The sequence below is a fragment of the Vigna radiata genome, unplaced genomic scaffold, assembly GCF_000741045.1.
Source record: "Vigna radiata var. radiata cultivar VC1973A unplaced genomic scaffold, Vradiata_ver6 scaffold_190, whole genome shotgun sequence".
In the NCBI taxonomy this organism is placed as follows: domain Eukaryota; kingdom Viridiplantae; phylum Streptophyta; class Magnoliopsida; order Fabales; family Fabaceae; genus Vigna; species Vigna radiata.
Window position 1 is genome coordinate 113,292 of NW_014542194.1, and position 16,739 is coordinate 130,030.

At 31.4% G+C, this 16,739-nt stretch overlaps 2 protein-coding genes and 1 pseudogene across 2 annotated transcripts; all 3 read right to left on the minus strand.

The window, feature by feature from the left end:
* Window positions 1-3,027: 3,027 nt before the first annotated feature.
* LOC106779274 (GDSL esterase/lipase 7) lies at window positions 3,028-5,573 on the minus strand. The gene is made up of 5 exons (XM_022776536.1): window positions 5,336-5,573; window positions 5,108-5,229; window positions 4,176-4,424; window positions 3,756-3,996; window positions 3,028-3,245 (listed from the first exon to the last, which is right to left on the minus strand). The coding sequence occupies exons 1-5, from the start codon at window positions 5,571-5,573 to the stop codon at window positions 3,028-3,030; spliced, it is 1,068 nt and encodes a 355-aa protein (XP_022632257.1).
* A 2,923-nt stretch (window positions 5,574-8,496) lies between these two features.
* On the minus strand, window positions 8,497-12,687 carry LOC106779272 (annotated as a pseudogene).
* Window positions 12,688-15,196: 2,509 nt separating this feature from the next.
* On the minus strand, window positions 15,197-16,447 carry LOC106779275 (uncharacterized mitochondrial protein AtMg00810-like). The gene has a single exon (XM_014667356.1). It carries the CDS (start codon window positions 16,445-16,447, stop codon window positions 15,197-15,199), a length of 1,251 nt encoding a protein of 416 aa, XP_014522842.1.
* Between the last annotated feature and the right edge of the window lie 292 nt (window positions 16,448-16,739).

Sequence of the window (16,739 nt, forward strand, 5' to 3'; positions counted from 1 at the left end):
GAAAGTCAACATGGTTACAAACTCGAATTCAAATCAGACAGTCCGGTAAACATCTCCGTTAAAGACAATTTCACTTTCAATCAACTAGTGAAAAAAATCAACGAAATAATTCACTTGGTGACCACAAAATAATCACCCATGTTGATTACCACCGTTCAATAGAGGTATGTAACAACCACCTTTTACATGATATGGTTAAAAAAATGTGATAATTATATTGTACAAATGATCAATCAATGGAAAGAAAAACACAAACTATTTATTAATCAATGTTACATTCACAAACTTGACAACACATTGAACTTTTCATCAAAACAAGAGATATTCGTCTACCAACAATCGCTAAAGAATATGAGGATATCAAGTCATTGAGCTACATAGATGAACAAATGAATATAAAAAGATATTTTAAATTTTTACTAGTGTGTAATGGTGTTTATTACAAATGTTTGGTAAAAATTATTAAAAAATATTGTATTTGTATTTCTCAAATGCTCACCATTATCTTCAATTTATACCATAATAGGCTTTTCTTTTTCATAGTTAGTTACATACTCCAAAATAGTTATGGATGCCAAAATTCCTTTTGGTAGTCCGATTACACAAATGTTGTAATTGATTACACAAGCATGTAAGTAATGGACCTCACAAAGGGCCAGTAGTAATCAATTGCACTTACATTGTAATCGATCACACAACGTCACTAGTAATCGATTACACTTACATTGTAATCGATTACACAACGTCACTGATAATTGATTACACTAAGTGTGTAATTGAGTACAAAATGTCTCTGGTAATCGGATACATGGTCAGTGTAATCAATTACAACTCGTCTTCCACTATAAAAACTCCATTTTCTCTCCCCTTATGCAAAACCCTACTTTTCTTCCTTTCTCCCCCCCTCCCCCCAATTTCTCCTCCCATTCACTTTTAAATATGAGGAACACATATTCTTATCATATCCTTACCATTTTTGCTGATTAAGACATCCAAAATCATTAATGGCAGTTACCTAAAAAAGACAAAGGGGTTCTTCTTCTACTATGAGATGTCGCCATCGTCAACCCACTAAGAGCCCACCATCACCACCACCACCACATCAATTATAACTTAATTATGTGCTTAGATACCTTATAATGTAGTAGGATACAAACTACCGATGAAAAATTACATTATTAACAAATACAAAAACTCTGTTATAGCCATTTTTCCTTTTCATAATCAATTAAACATTATTGTCATCAATTACATTGAAATCCTGCACTCTCCTAACGATTTCAGCCTTACATAATCGATTACAGCTTCTTGTAATCGATTATAAATGCCAAAATATGTGTAAAAAGTGCATGACTTCAACTTTTAAAATTGTTTAAACTTGTAGTTGTACATCCCTACACAACTTCTTCATTTAATTCTTGTAAGAGATGCACAACTTGCCTATAAATGTAATTTTATAATTTTTTTGCCTACTTCAATGATGAAGCAATCAATAAAGAAAATCCCATGTATATATAAATTTTTTCCCGTGAGTTATGAAAAGTTAATTACAAATTAATACTAATAAAAGTATTTTGGGAGTTTTTGATCAATTACAAACTTGAATAAACCAAAACCAACTCATTTTTTTGGTTTGAATTTATTTTAAAACGTTTGAACTACACTCACTTTAAACTTATTTATACACAAGTTACGAAAAATTTCAAATTATATAATTTAAAAGTTAGTTCTAGTTTTTGAATTTTACAATTTAAAAGTTATTTTTAATATCTGAATGTAAAATTTAAAAAAAATAAAAAAAATTATAAAAGTGCAGGATGAAAGTTATGGAGATGGAACATCAAAACACAAAAGCGTAGAATGTATTTCTACCAGATTTAACTCTGATTTAACGTTTGCTGTTAAAAAAACAATTTATACAATTTTGAAATAAATTTAAATATTCAAATCTAAATAATTTGGTAAACACAAACTAATCTAATAATGACGGGTTGAGTTTACAAAAAAAATGACACATTTTAAATATATAGATTTTATTTATTATAAATTAACTTTATCAGTCAACACCTCAAGTAATGTTGATTTTAGAAATATAAATTAATGGAACCTAGTGAAATTAATTGTAACATATATAGAGATTCTTTAATTTTAAAATTTTAAATCACTTATTTACTTCTGGAGAGTCTTAACAAATCCTTTTAAATATTTATGAAAAAGATAATTGTATTTCTATCAAAAGTTATAATGCATGATAAATTTGTTATTTTTGTTCATTGAATATGTACAAAAAAGTTATACCAGTAAAATAAAAATAAAATTAGTTATATTTGCTATTCTTTTAACATTCTATATTCAATAATTTACACATTTTAACTTATACTAAAACTTGTACTAAACAATATTCTACATTAAATGCAGTCAATTTATTTCTCTTTAACAGGTGGACTATTACTTCCTGCACTCCCATAATTATTAACTGTACTTCATAATAAGAGGAAGAAGAAAATAAGGGTTTCAGAATGTTTATTTTCAAAATCTCATTCCCAAAAATATGCTCCTAAATAAATTTTATATGTTTCAAAAACTGTTTTGAAAATTTCATTTTCGAAATCTTATTCTGGAAATTTTTCACAAAAAAGAAATGGATTTTCTGAAGAGTGAAATGTCATATCATAATTTGAGGGGGTGAACAAATACATTATGGTGGTGCAGGAAGCAAAAGCCACACAGATGAAAGTCAAACAAACAAAGAGACAATGGTTATTAACACTGAGATGATATTAATAACATTTTCGACAAATATCTTAGTTTTTACGACCACAAAAACAAACAAACAAATAAAACAAAATCAACACCTCATGCATTACCTATTACAATGCATGCTTCATATATATTATCAAACCTCAAATTAATGTCATTTTCCTTCAGCAAATCCTTATGTAAGTTAGTTATAATTAACTCATGACAAACTGGTATGATTGGATTAAACTTTATTTATATAACCTTGAAATATTTATCCTTTATTAGTTACATTTTAACAAGCTCCTCAATGGTCACTGGTGTGCACACAGATCTATCACTGATACACTGAGATGATATAATTGAATGTACAGTTTCTGTAAGATGAAAACCATCCCAAAACACATATTGGCTTCGATTCTGGCATGGTGTTGAAAGTGGCACGCATCCTGCACTTCCATTTCCCCAGTTACTTCTGCAACATGTGTTGCTTACATCAGATAGACCTACAAATATATCCACATAAATATTAAACACACTTTCTATCATATCATATCATATCATATTATATTGAACAGATATAATACCAATTTAAATATCATCAGATCAAACACGAATGAGAACTGAGTTGTTCTACTTTCTCATTTCAATCTAATGTCAAGAGCGAGTAGGTACACTCCCGTTCCGGTGGAAGTATACTCGTCTGAGTCAGTTATCAAGACAAACCATCGGCTCTTATATTACTGTTGAGTCTATCAAGAAGGAGATTCACCGAAGAGACATAAACACCAATGTAAGCCCAACCATACAAGGGATTAACACCATTCTCTACCAAAAACCTTAAAACAATGGATTAATAGGTCTTTCATTTTTATATAATGTTCTATTTTTTCATTTTTATCTAATGTGAGACTTTGGACTGACACTTGGATTCCCAACATTTAATATGTTAATATAAAGAAGAGTTCATCTAGGAAGGTAATGTTGAGTTAGTTATTCTGGTTTGGAGTTTTTACCATATTTGGATGGATTTTTGATTGCATCATATTCAATGGAATTGGAACGAATAAGAAGAAAGGTAGAGCCTGGAAGAGTGGATGTGAGTGTTTTGAGCAGTGGTGGAAGCCTCTCATTGTAGTGTGTCACCATTTGATTTAATTCCTCAACACATGGATTTCCTCTTGAGATTCTTGGGATGCACCCCACAGGTCTGATTTCAGATATCACTATCTTCCTGCCTCCCAAGTTGTATATTCTCTGTTCATCAAACAAGTCACAAATAATATCAATTATAGATAAAATCAAAAGAATATGAATTTTATCTTATAAATTAATTTTATAGAATTAAATTAAATTTAAAATTAATGATAACCAGATTTCAAACGTAAGTTTCTAAGTCAGTGTATGTAAAAATAATAGTAGATGAAATAGTGTACCTTAAATTGGTCAGATAATGTTGCAATGAGGAGATCAGCGAAGGATATAGATTGGTAAATTTTGTCTGTACCAGAATAAGTGGTTCCAAGGTACTTACTGATGTAGTCGTTGGTTCCTGTGATGAATACATACATAGATTTTGATAAATGTTCACATAATTGAGTTGAGTTATTTATCATTTCTGCTAAATCCTTCTCAACTGTGTTTTGAAATAAATTCACTTGATCCCTCAAATTCAGACATCTTCCCTACAAAATTTAGATTACAATGTTAAGTAAAATAATAAAAAAAAAACGACAAGTGTTATTAAAAACCAAACCAAATTAATAATTAATTAGCATAATATCAAGTGTTAAAAAAAATACGAAGTATTTATATATTCTATCAAAATTTTATATATATTCTATCCCATTTTGGGTAGCACCATTCTAATGCCATTAATGTTTCCTACTATGTTCATTTTTTAATTCAAATGTAATACGAAAAATAAATAGAAAAAAAGCAGCTAACATATTTTCAAAATAAAAAAGGTTATGGGACACCTCACCATGTTATATTTAGCACAGTGAAAGAAATGAAAGATAAAAGAATATATAAATATAATATTAATAAAATGTAATAAGTGTTAGTTGGGTGTTTGAAAAAATTGAAGAATTAAAGCCTTTCTAATAAAGTTATAGGAAATTATTTTAGCTTTTGTTCTCTTCTGACTTTTTTTATTCACTTTATTTATTGCACAAAGGGTAAAGCATCAGAAAGTCTCCATTTTTCCGTTAAAGGGATTTTGTATTTTCTTGGAGTGTTTTGAAAATAACTTGAAACCCCAAAGAGAAAATAACATGAAGAAGAAAGAAAAAAATTAGGTGTAAAAATAGAAAAATTAAGAAAGAGATATTGAATAATTTGTGTAAAAGTATATATAAATACTTACAAAATTGGCTCCAGTCTCTGGCAGAATTCCACAAGAAGCAGATGCATAATTGATTCCAGTTAAGGATCTTGAACTTCCCATACTAATGTATGGGGGAGGATATGGCAATCCAAGATATTCAGCTGTTCATATCCAAACAAAATAATAATTTCTTTTAAATCTTTTAATCATGAAAAGAAATAATTAATTATAAATAAAAATAAAAAGAGATAGATAAAATAATAATACCAATAAAATCGGCAATAGTTTTTCCATCTGTGAACCTTCCGGTGGAACCTCGGGGGAAATCGATTCCATAAGGGAAGAAATTGGCTCTTGCTAAAGTTGGCAGCAAATTGTTGTTTCCATTGTCGATGGAAGAATCTCCAAACAAGTACAATGCAGGTGCAAGAGTGTTACCACAAATGGCTGACACGACCAGCTCAAAGAAAACCAGAGACACAAAAATCATCATCACTTGCTCCATTGCTCAACAAAACCAGAAAGCTCTTACCAAATTGTACACTTTAAATAAACAAGAGGTTCTTGATTTTTGGTGCTTTTCAACACAAATTCTGGAGTTGTATTTGAGCAATTCTTCAGATCCACGCAAAATGTACATATAAAACGTGAATGAAAACAGTGGTTGATGCATGTGTTAACATACATACAGACAACACAATTTAATAATCACTGAGATTAATGCGCGTATGTGTATGTATATTTACATACCTGTCATTTCTTTTTCACAGGTTTAGATTTGTATTCTCAAACCAATTCACATTCTTATTCTTAGACGTAATTCTCAAGTTATAGTTTACTTTTTATATGAAAAATATTCAAAATTTATCCAAACATCATGAGATTATATATTTTTTATCTTTGAGTTCCATAGTTGTGTGCGAGAAACTTGTAAGAAGTCTTATATCATTTATAAAGATAATATATATAAATATATATATATATATATATAAAAGTACAATGATTGATTAGATTTTAAATTCATTTTTTACTATAGTATTAAAATGATTGATTAAAACCTAACATAATTAAGTTTGTAATTTGTTAGGTTCATTTTTGTGAAATTATTAATATAGGTTTAAAGTTATTTTTTAACAAAATTCAATATTGAGATACATATTTATTTTTATGAACGTGTTGAAATAGGTTTAAAGTTTTATAGTTAATAAAATTTATATTTGAGGTATAGGTCCAAATTTATTATTAAATTGAGTTTTATAACTGTAAATAATACCATATTATCATCATTTGTAAGTTCGAATAATTTTCATTTTATAAATCAAATTTGTAAGAAAGAATTAGATTTAAATTTATTTTATAATACCTTATTAGAGTTTATTTTATTATATATATATATATATATATATATATATATATATATATATATTAAAATTATAGTATTATCTATTATTAGATTATTGTTAAATTATGTATAAATATTTAATCTCATATAGGAATATAAAATGTATGTATCTTAACGTGGAAAATATATTAAAGATTTAAGATTACTTAGAAGTTAAAATTTAGTTATAATTTATAAATAAATCATTCTCATGTTTTAAAAATTAAACATAATCTTAGTTAGTAATAATATCACAAAAACGTATAAAAATATATCCCAATATCACCTTCCGAGGAGAAAAGGTTAAGGTCTGTAGTATGAGATTTGGAAGAGAAAAACTTCTTATTTCAAAAGTTTTTTCATATCTACAGGAGCCGTAATTATTTGTAAGGAGGTCCTTTTATAAAATGATTTTAAAGCTACTAAAGATGTTTTTAAAGAACACACATTCACTTTTTTGTTTCAAATTCAGTATTAAATCTTTCTCATTTGGATTCTAAATAATCTCAATGTCAATGTTTATATTAAAGACATTCTGACACTTAAATTATCGATTAATCTTTTTAGAGATTATAATAAAATTTTAAATTTATAATAAATAAATTCACCTATTTTCTTATTTTTGATGTTTATTTATAGATTTCGAAATTGATCTAAAATTAATGAAACTTTAATCATACCTCAATTCTTTCTAAATAATGATTATCTGTAATCTTAACTTCACAAGATATCTAAATATTATTCGTTGTTAAGGTATGTCAGGCTCGACCTCCTCCTCTCCTTTTGGACCATTCGATCAAAGGGTGACCTTGGTCTCCTCTCCTTTTAGGCCGTTCAATCAATAAGTCATTTATTTGACTTTACTGCTTGTTGGCTCCTAGGATAGTCACGTCCTCTAAATGATTTCACCCCTCAATTGTCATATGGTCGTCTGTCATAGAGTACAAAATGTAACATTGATGTGTATTTATATTTCTAGATTTTCAAAACTTTTAAAATACAAAACATATATTTAATTATAAATAAGTATTTTAATACCGTATACTTATTAGTTTAAAAGTAACTAACAATGTATATGGAAATCGGAAAACACCAAACCGTTGGATACACGTCATCTTACCAATCCTAACGCTTTTTTTGTTTTGTATGATAAATATTGAAAGCATTTATATTTCAAAGACATTAAACTTTTTATTTATTTTTCTTTTTCTGTTCACTAGAAATTATTTTCCCGGGTGAACAGATATTCATTGATTTGTGAACCAAATCACAAAAAAACATGTGTAGTATTTATAGAAGTTTATCCATCAAAGAATTCAAACGTATAGACAGATTATGTGCCAATGACCAAGTTCCATTGTCAAGAAGTGCATTAAACCTACTTCCAATTCTTCTTACAGGTGAGGATGTTGTATGACCACTAGTGGAAAAATTGTTTTTCATGATGGGTAAAAATGACCTATTATGACAGATAACTTGATATCATAGTTCTGGACATTATAATAGGTCTTGTGCATTTTATGATAGACAGAAAAGTCTATCATAATAGGTCCAGTGTATTATGACAAACTTTCTATCACCTATCATAATAGGTCTAGTATATTATGACAGATTTTCACTTATCCGTCATAATATAGCGACTTTACCTATCATAATATGTAGCGTTTTATGACAATGATTCTTTCACCTATCATAATATGTAAAACATATTATGACAAATAATTGTTCACCTATCATAATATATACTTTTCAGAAATAATCTTTTATTACATATATTGTTCANCTATCATAAAAACTTGTTTTATACAAAAAAAAAAAATCATTGTTAAAAATCCAGAGGTGCCATTTTTAACCATTCTTCCTTCCTTTTCCCAGCAAGCAATAATCATAATCAATACTTTTAAAGAACTAACCAGCTTTACCAGTCAGAAGAGAAAGAATAAACATGTATAGGATTTTACTTGAGTACAACAAAACATGTGCCGAGACATCAGATAACTTTTTGTAAAATTAGCAGCAAAAACCCAAATATCCAAACATCTAGTCATATAATTATCGGAACAACACCTTCAACCAAAAGGATAAAATAATATAAATTTGAATAGGGAACAGAATGCAAATATATGATACAAATGTAGAGACATTCTTGACTCTCGTCTACGATTTAACGATAAAAACTCTAGTACATTACAGCAAAAAGAAATATAACATAAATGCATAACATCTTACATAGAACGAACAGCTGAAACATCAACTGGAGGGCCACCTTCAATTGTATTAATAATGTCTAGAATAACTGGTCCAGGGTCACTCTTGTGCAACTGAAGAGCTTGCCTGAAATGAGATAGATATATAATATGGCATGTCCCTGCCCTGGTTTCATGGAATTTAGGCAAATTGCACATGTTCCCTGTAGATAATTCAGAACAAAATGTAACCAAAGGTGATATCAAACAAGACTCTACAAAACCAAGATGGAGAAAGGAAAATAAACATGTCGATATCATCTAAAAAACAACACAAAATATGGTTGGAGTTGGTGTTGGAGTTTTTTTATATGGGTTGCCTCATGGTTGATTCGTGCCGAATGTTTAAGATATTTCCTCTTAAAGAACCCAACATTAACTATGGTTATAAGTTTTGTTGAATCTTATTTTATGCACGTATGCGAGTTAGGAAAAACTAATAAAAATAGCTTATAAATTGTCCAGTCCAGCATACCTAAGACATGTATGAAAACAAATTAACATATCTGTAAATAGTCCAATAATTTTACACTATTACTAGATATATCATTTTAGTCTCTCACGTTCATAAACCATAAAAACTAGCACGAAATGAAAAGTGTATGTAACTGAACTATTAAAAGAATTTGGATATATAAAGAACTAAAATAAATAATTTATAGGGGAATTAAAAATAAAAGATTATATACACTTCTTTACAGTTTATACTGCAAATACTCAATTATTTAACATGTACAACAACTACTTAGTTTAGATACCTAGTGAGGAGCTTAGTTGAAAATCGAAGATTCCCATGAAACTCAACAATACTATAATCATATTCCCACCAGTGATAAGTAGCTAAACTATTGATGTCATCCACAAATCTATTGAAGGCATCTTCATATCTGCAATGAGTGATATACTTAATATTTAAAAAGCTCAACTTTAATGCATATCATGAACTAAAGCCTCTTGCAGGGGGTGTTCAAAACTAAAATACTAATTACATTTAAATTAAATAAGGATCAACTACATTTTAATGAAACAGAAGCATACACAATATCTTTTACTTGCTCTGGAGGACAATGAGGTAGATGCTATTTGGATCTTGGAAATACAATCAGTGCACATGACTCTGAGATTCCTCACTTCTGTTTGTTTCCATTATCTGAAAGAAGACAAAAACACAAGGTTAAACTTGATTGTAACATTGAACCGAGTTCCAAAGATGGAGATTATTAGAAAACCTTCTAAATAAAAGCACACACTTAAATAAAGTTTTCATCCGTTGTTTTGAACTGAACCACTCACGTTTACCTAATTTATTTAAATAAGTTCAAGCATTAGTTTGAAACATTCAACATTCAGTAAAATGTTCATCAGTGGTGGAGTATTATAATAAAACTAAGAATAGGAAACACTAGACCGTGTGCAATTTTTGGAGTAGGAAAATTTAAGTAGGGAATTTAGTGTTCAGGAGATTCATTGTTTTTTTTTTTCATTTAAATACCAATAACAGGACTATTCAGTTGGGTATTAATTAAGAAAAGCTAGATTCACCTGGTTTTATGGATTGCTATGTGATTTGAGTTCTCAATCTATATTATGCTGTTGAAAATTGAAACTAAATCTCCCCTAGTTATCTTGTCAGTACACCCCATTTCTACATCTGTGTTATCAACTATGGCTAAAACTGCTTTTGACTATTCAACAAAAGTTATCGTCCAACCTGGCACGGGCAAACATGAGTAAAAGGATATCTTGTTTGGATAATTAGAAGTATAGTACATAATACTGAGGTGGATGAGGATGTGTACACTCTTATAAAGTCTGTCATATATCAAATGGTAAAACTGGTCCTCTCAAGCTATTAATATGCAACTCGGGAAATAGAAAAATAAATATTGATAAATTAGAAGAAAAAATAAGTATAGTACAATCAACCTGGAGATAAGTTAGATCCTTGGAGTTGGAATAAAATTCAAAGAAAAAATAAACTTATTGAAGTTTATGCAATAAATTATATCATCATAAAATGAGATTATTAGAAAACCTTCTAAGTTAAAGCACACACTTAAATAACTTGGCCTTTATTCTTCCATTCAGGTGTGATGAAAACAAACTTATTATTAAAAATACCTCGAACAGAATGTAAATGGCACGATACGGAAGCTCATGAGGTGGACAATCATGACAAAAAGCCTTGTCAGATCCAGTGACATTTTTATATGTACCAACAGGGCATTCCTGCAACACAACTAAATGCAGGCAACCGAGACAAAGCAACCGAGAAGTTGATCTTTAAAATTTCATTTCAACTATGAAACAGGAATTCACCAATTTATTTATAAAATTATGTAACAGAAAACAATCTCAAAGAACTAAACTTCATGATCGAACCTAATCCTTTAAATCTCATTCCAACTACATAAATAATTACTGAAAATTGCAAAGGATGGTTGTTCATGTACCTTACAAAAGATACCATAAAGCCCTCTGGGACAAGCAATTCCACTGATAGATCCATTTTTTCCAATAGTAATAGCAAAAATAGAAGTAATATGAAAAAAAATATAGCAGGGGAATCTTACTATCAAGCCCAAGTTGATTCACAACATTGACAAATTGTTGGTGCAGTTCTACCGACCACATTACGCGAGGCTTCTTAGATGTGGCTGGATCATCACTCTCCAATTCAATATCTTCTTCTTTTAAACTGCTCCTCTTTTTTGGTGCTTTAACTACTTCTGCTGCATCAGCAACAAAAGAAGTATATTCAATATCATCATTTCCCCGTTTATTCCAATCACTGTCTTCCATGCTGCCAGAATTATCATGTTCTTTATCTTCATTCAAGATTTTCCTAACAGCATGTTGCCATATGTTCCTCAGTTCTTCCTCACGTACAGGCTTAATCAAATAATCACAAGCCCCGTGTCTAATTCCCTTCATGACAAGACTTGTTGTACTATCACCAAACATCACTGCACAATGCAGAATATATTTCCAAATGTTAAGCATTACTAAGACACTTGTTATTCTAAGGACAAGGGGAACAACACTTACTAATTACAGGAAGGTCCATTTCCAACCCAACATGTTCAAGGAGCTTATAGCCATCCATGTCTGGCATATGAACATCACTCAGTACCACATCAAAACAACCTTTCCTTTCCCGCAAAAGATTCAAAGCCACAGTAGCCTTAGTGCACGTGTTAACTGGAACATAAAAACACAAGTAAACAAAAACACTTAGTTCAAATAAAGACTAAGTTGCAAATCAGAAGAAATCCATGTCATGACATTTACTAGATCTACAATATCTATTGAAATTATTTGCAGATTTTCAGGCCATTGTGTTTTAATTGAAATTTAGATCATAGTGAGTAGACTGCATAATAAACATTCTCCATTATATTTAAACAAAACCAGTGATTAACTAAGAACATCTCGTGCCAATCCTCGAGCTCGGTGGTGAAGATATAAAGCAATGCCTCAAGCACGAAACCAGTGATTTACTTACCAATTAATCTCGTGAGGAAACAAGGAATATAACCGAGAAATGAAAGTTTCGTCGAAAGCAAATAACTAACTAACCGTAGTAATGACATCAAATTGACATTTGCTCTATAATCCTCAGCGTGGTGGTGTCATCGTCGACGACCAAAACCCTTAGCCCCGCCGGGAACTCCGTCATGCCACCCTTGCATGCGTCGGCTCCGGAACGCGACCCATGGGATCGAGGAGAGCAATAACATCGTTTGGTGAGAGTTCAGAGGCGGAGAAGCGCGACAGAATGGCAGAGAGTGAGCATAGGAGAAGAATGGAAACCTAACAGACAAGGAAAGTGAGGAGAAAAGCTTTAATGGTAAAACTGAATGAGTGAAGGAGAAGGAGAAGGAGAAGTGGAGAGGAAGAGAAGAAGAATGGTTGAGGAAGATTGGGAGGGAAGAGAAATTAGGGCTGAAATTAGAGATACCGGTGACGGAGAAGGAAATTGGAAAGATAAAGAGAGATATTACTATTGGTTTTTAAAAATCAGTCATGATATATTAACAAAATTTATCACATTATGACAGATGTCTAAACTTTCGTTATAATATGTTTTTAATTTATTTACAATTTTACTAATGTGTTTTATATCATGACGGATATCTATAACTTCATCATAATATGTTTTTAATTAATTTATAAGTTTGTCATCATATTACATATTATAACTGATGTATAAAAATATGTCATAATATATCTTATAATGACGAATAAATTTTATCCATCATAATAGATTTGTCATAATATCCTATTCTTCCACTAGTGGACTTCGCAGAAATTAAAAACTATTTTTTATATTGGTTTTAAAATCAGTATAGAATTTTAATTAGAGAGGTAAAAGAGAAATGTTACCTTTGTAACACTTACGTACCCAGCAGAGAATAATTTTTTTCACACATTCATCACATTCAATAAGTATAGACACTACAATAAAAAAGAACTTTACTGACGGTCTGTATTCTTCGGAAACCGCCAGAGACTGGTGATAATATGGCATTATACTACCAAACTCGCGCTGTTAAACCGCAGTGTCAAACCAGCTGACCGTCTCCAAGGTCACGGCCCCAAGTGAAGGACTGAGTTCGATGAACAGGAGGGAGGGAACTCTTTTGTGAAATTTGGGAAATTTGAGAACGAATAATCAAATTTTCAACTTAAAGCATGACATTACCGAAAGGCGAAAGTCTTCGGTTTTTAATTACACCAAAATATTACCGAAGGCCTGGTGGTCGTCGGTAATAAGCTTTCGGTAATACGCGCTTTTATTGTAGTGAGACTTTTTTTTTCACAAAGCAAAAAGAAAATAAAAAATTGAAGTTGCAATAGAGGTATTATATATTAGAGGTTTTTCTTCAAATGTTTGCATCTTGAATTGAACAACAATGATTCTTTAGATACACAATAATCAAAATAATAAATAAATTTTAAAAATAAAAATAAAAAGAAAAAGGGTTAAATATGTTTTTAGTCTCTATACTTTGGGGCGATTTTGGTTTTAGTCCATTTTCAAACTATGGTACAATTTAGTCCTTCAACTTTAGAAAACTCTGGTTTTAGTCTTTTTTACCAATTTTTTTAAACTTTATTTGTTGTTTCAAGCATGTTTCTTAGTTAACATTGAAGCAAAAATGTGTCAAACAGTGTAAACAATCCAAATGCTATAATGAAACGTGTTTGAAACAACAAATAAAGTTAAAAAAAATTGGTAAAAAAGAATAAAACTAGAGTTTTCTAAAGCTGAAGGACTAAATTGTACCATAGTTTGAAAATGGACTAAAACCAAAATCGCCCCAAAGTATAGGGACTAAAAACATATTTAACCCAAAGAAAAATGCACAAAGGTTGTGAATCGTAGATGTTGAAAGTGAATTCTTGGATGATTTTTGCTCTTTGGTAATGTTAGAGGAAGAAAAATTACGATTGGGGTGGATATATTTAACCTGATTTTTGCAAGTAGACATGGTGGTTCGTGCGAGACGACGATACAGTCGACAACAATCTTGACTATAGATGCTGCAACGATAATGACTTTGGATTGGAGAAGACGAAAGATGACAATGGAGAAGATGAATGACGACAAAAAACATGGGTGAAGGATGGAGAAGAAGAAATCCTAAAAAGAATTTTTTAGAATCCTCTATTTGTATATTTATAAATTAAAAAAAAAAAGAAACTACTTCTCTATAGTGTTATAACTTTATTACAACAATGTCACCATACCTACTAATGCGAAATGGGCTTGAGAATAAAAAAGCCCAAAAGAAAACTCTAGTCCAATACCTCGCTGATCAAGCAGTGAGTAAACAAAGCTTCGACCAGAAGCTTCAATATGTGAGAAGGTAGGTGAGGATACTTTGCTTGAGGTGTAGAAGCTCTTCGACGAACGTGAGAATGAAGAAGGAGATCGCCTTCCCAAAGGAGATCTGCAGCTGATCAAGGAGAGCTCTTTGCACGGATGAAGAGTAGAGAAAGAGACGAAAGAGATGATCGGAGAAGAAGATGAAAACGCAAGATCTAGAGATAACAGAGGTAAAATGAAAAACTGTAACTTGTATATTATCTATTATGTGTAAAATACAAAAGACAAACTCTNTTTATAGAGTTTGAAAAGGGTGGAGCGTTTAACAGAAAGGATGGAGCGTAAAACAGAAACTGGGATGTGGTTACCTTGTTAAAAGCAGTAACCCACTCAAAACTAACAAACTAACTGAATAATAAAGTCTAATAGCCTCCCCTCAAGCTGGATTGTCTATGGTTACCAATCCAAGCTTGCTAACAATGGTTTTGAATCGAACCCGGTGAGGACATTTGGTAAAAATGTCAGCTAGCTGTTCCTCTGAGCGAATAGGGAGAAAATGTAGGAGATTAGCCTGTATCTTCTCACGAACTACGTGACAATCAAGCTCTATGTGCTTGGTTCTCTCATGGAAGCTCTGATTATGAGCTATATGTCTGGCCGACTTGTTATCACAGTAGAGGGCTGGTATTCCAGCTTCTTGAACTTGTAGATCGTCTAGTAGGTAGTGAAGCCACTGTATCGCAAGTAGTGGCTGCTAGGGCTCTATACTCTGCCTCAGTGGAAGACCTTGACATTGTACTTTGCTTCTTTGTTTTCCACGAAATGAGTGATAACCCAAGAAAAATGCAGAAACCTGTGGTTGACCTCCTGGTGTTGGGACAGGTTGCCCAATCTNAATCACTGAAGGCCTTTAAATGTATAGGAGAATCTGCTGGAAAGAATAGTCCTTCTGAAGGTTTAGATTTGATGTACCTAAGCACATGTTGAATAGCCCGATAGTGATAGTCAGTAGGAGATTGAACAAATTGACTTAACAGATTAATGGAAAAACATAAATCAGGCCTGGTGTTTGTAAGATAAAGTAACTTCCCTATCAATCTTCGATATGAAGTTGGGTCTTTCAAATAACTGTCAGCTTTGTAGAGAGAACTTGTATCATTCAGAAATGGGGTTGAACAAGGCTTGCAACCCAACATACCCGTTTCTTCAAGGATGTCTAAGGCATACTTCCTTTGGGACATATGAATTCCCTTCTTGGATCTTGCTATTTCCAACCCTAGGAAATATTTAAGGTTCCCTAAATCTTTTACTTGGAACATATTGTGTAAGAGGCCCTTTACCCTGTCAATTTCTGTCATAGNATTCCNTGCNAAAATAATGTCATCAACATAGATTAGAAGANNTNTGAATCCANTAGGTGTTGTCTTCGTGAAGAGAGAATGATCACTCTTTGATTGTGTGTAGTTGATGGATATAAGGAAAGTGGATAACTTTTCAAACCATTGCCTGCTAGCTTGCTTGAGGCCATATAGAGACTTAGTAAGTCTGCATACTTGGCCTTTCTCGGCACCATTAAGACCTGTAGGTAGTTCCATGTACACTTCCTCATTTAAGTCTCCATGTAGGAAGGCGTTGTTCACATCTAATTGTTGTAAAAACCAATTTTGAGATGCTGCTACTGCAATGAGCAGTCTAACCGTAGTTAACTTTGCAACGGGAGAAAACGTATCTAAGTAATCAATCCCTTCTTGTTGGGTATACCCTTTAGCCACGAGGCAAGCTTTATGCCTTTCTATAGTCCCATCTGCTTTATATTTAGTCTTGTATACCCATTTGCAGCCAATAATTGTCTTTCCTTGTGGAAGCTTCGTTAGAAACCAAGTGTTGTTGTCCTGTAAAGCTTTTATTTCTTTCTGCATTGCCTCAGCCTACACTCCTACGTCTTTGGCTTCTTTGTATGAACGAGGCTCACGGTTAGCAGTGATGGCCATGGTATATCTTAAATGTTTTTCTGTCAAAGATTCACAGGATAACAAATCAGATATGGGATAAGGGGTTTTAAGTTTGTTTTTAACAGATATGGATTGATTCACCTGGTGAACATAATCATTCAAGTATGTTGGAGGCTTCCTGGTTCTTTTAGATCTCCTCTGTCCATCATTCCTTTCACTGTTATCAGGTGCAATATCAGTGTCATCTGTTTCTGTTTCA

Bases quoted from the DNA above. Each gene is read 5' to 3' on its own strand.
- LOC106779274 (XM_022776536.1), bottom strand. From the start codon at position 5,573: ATGGAGCAAGTGATGATGATTTTTGTGTCTCTGGTTTTCTTTGAGCTG. The intron at 4,425-5,107 runs GTAAGTATTTAT...TAAATTTTGTAG, and splicing joins CAGAGACTGGAGCCAATTTT to GGAAGATGTCTGAATTTGAG. The intron at 3,997-4,175 runs GTACACTATTTC...TTTGATGAACAG, and splicing joins CATTATCTGACCAATTTAAG to AGAATATACAACTTGGGAGG.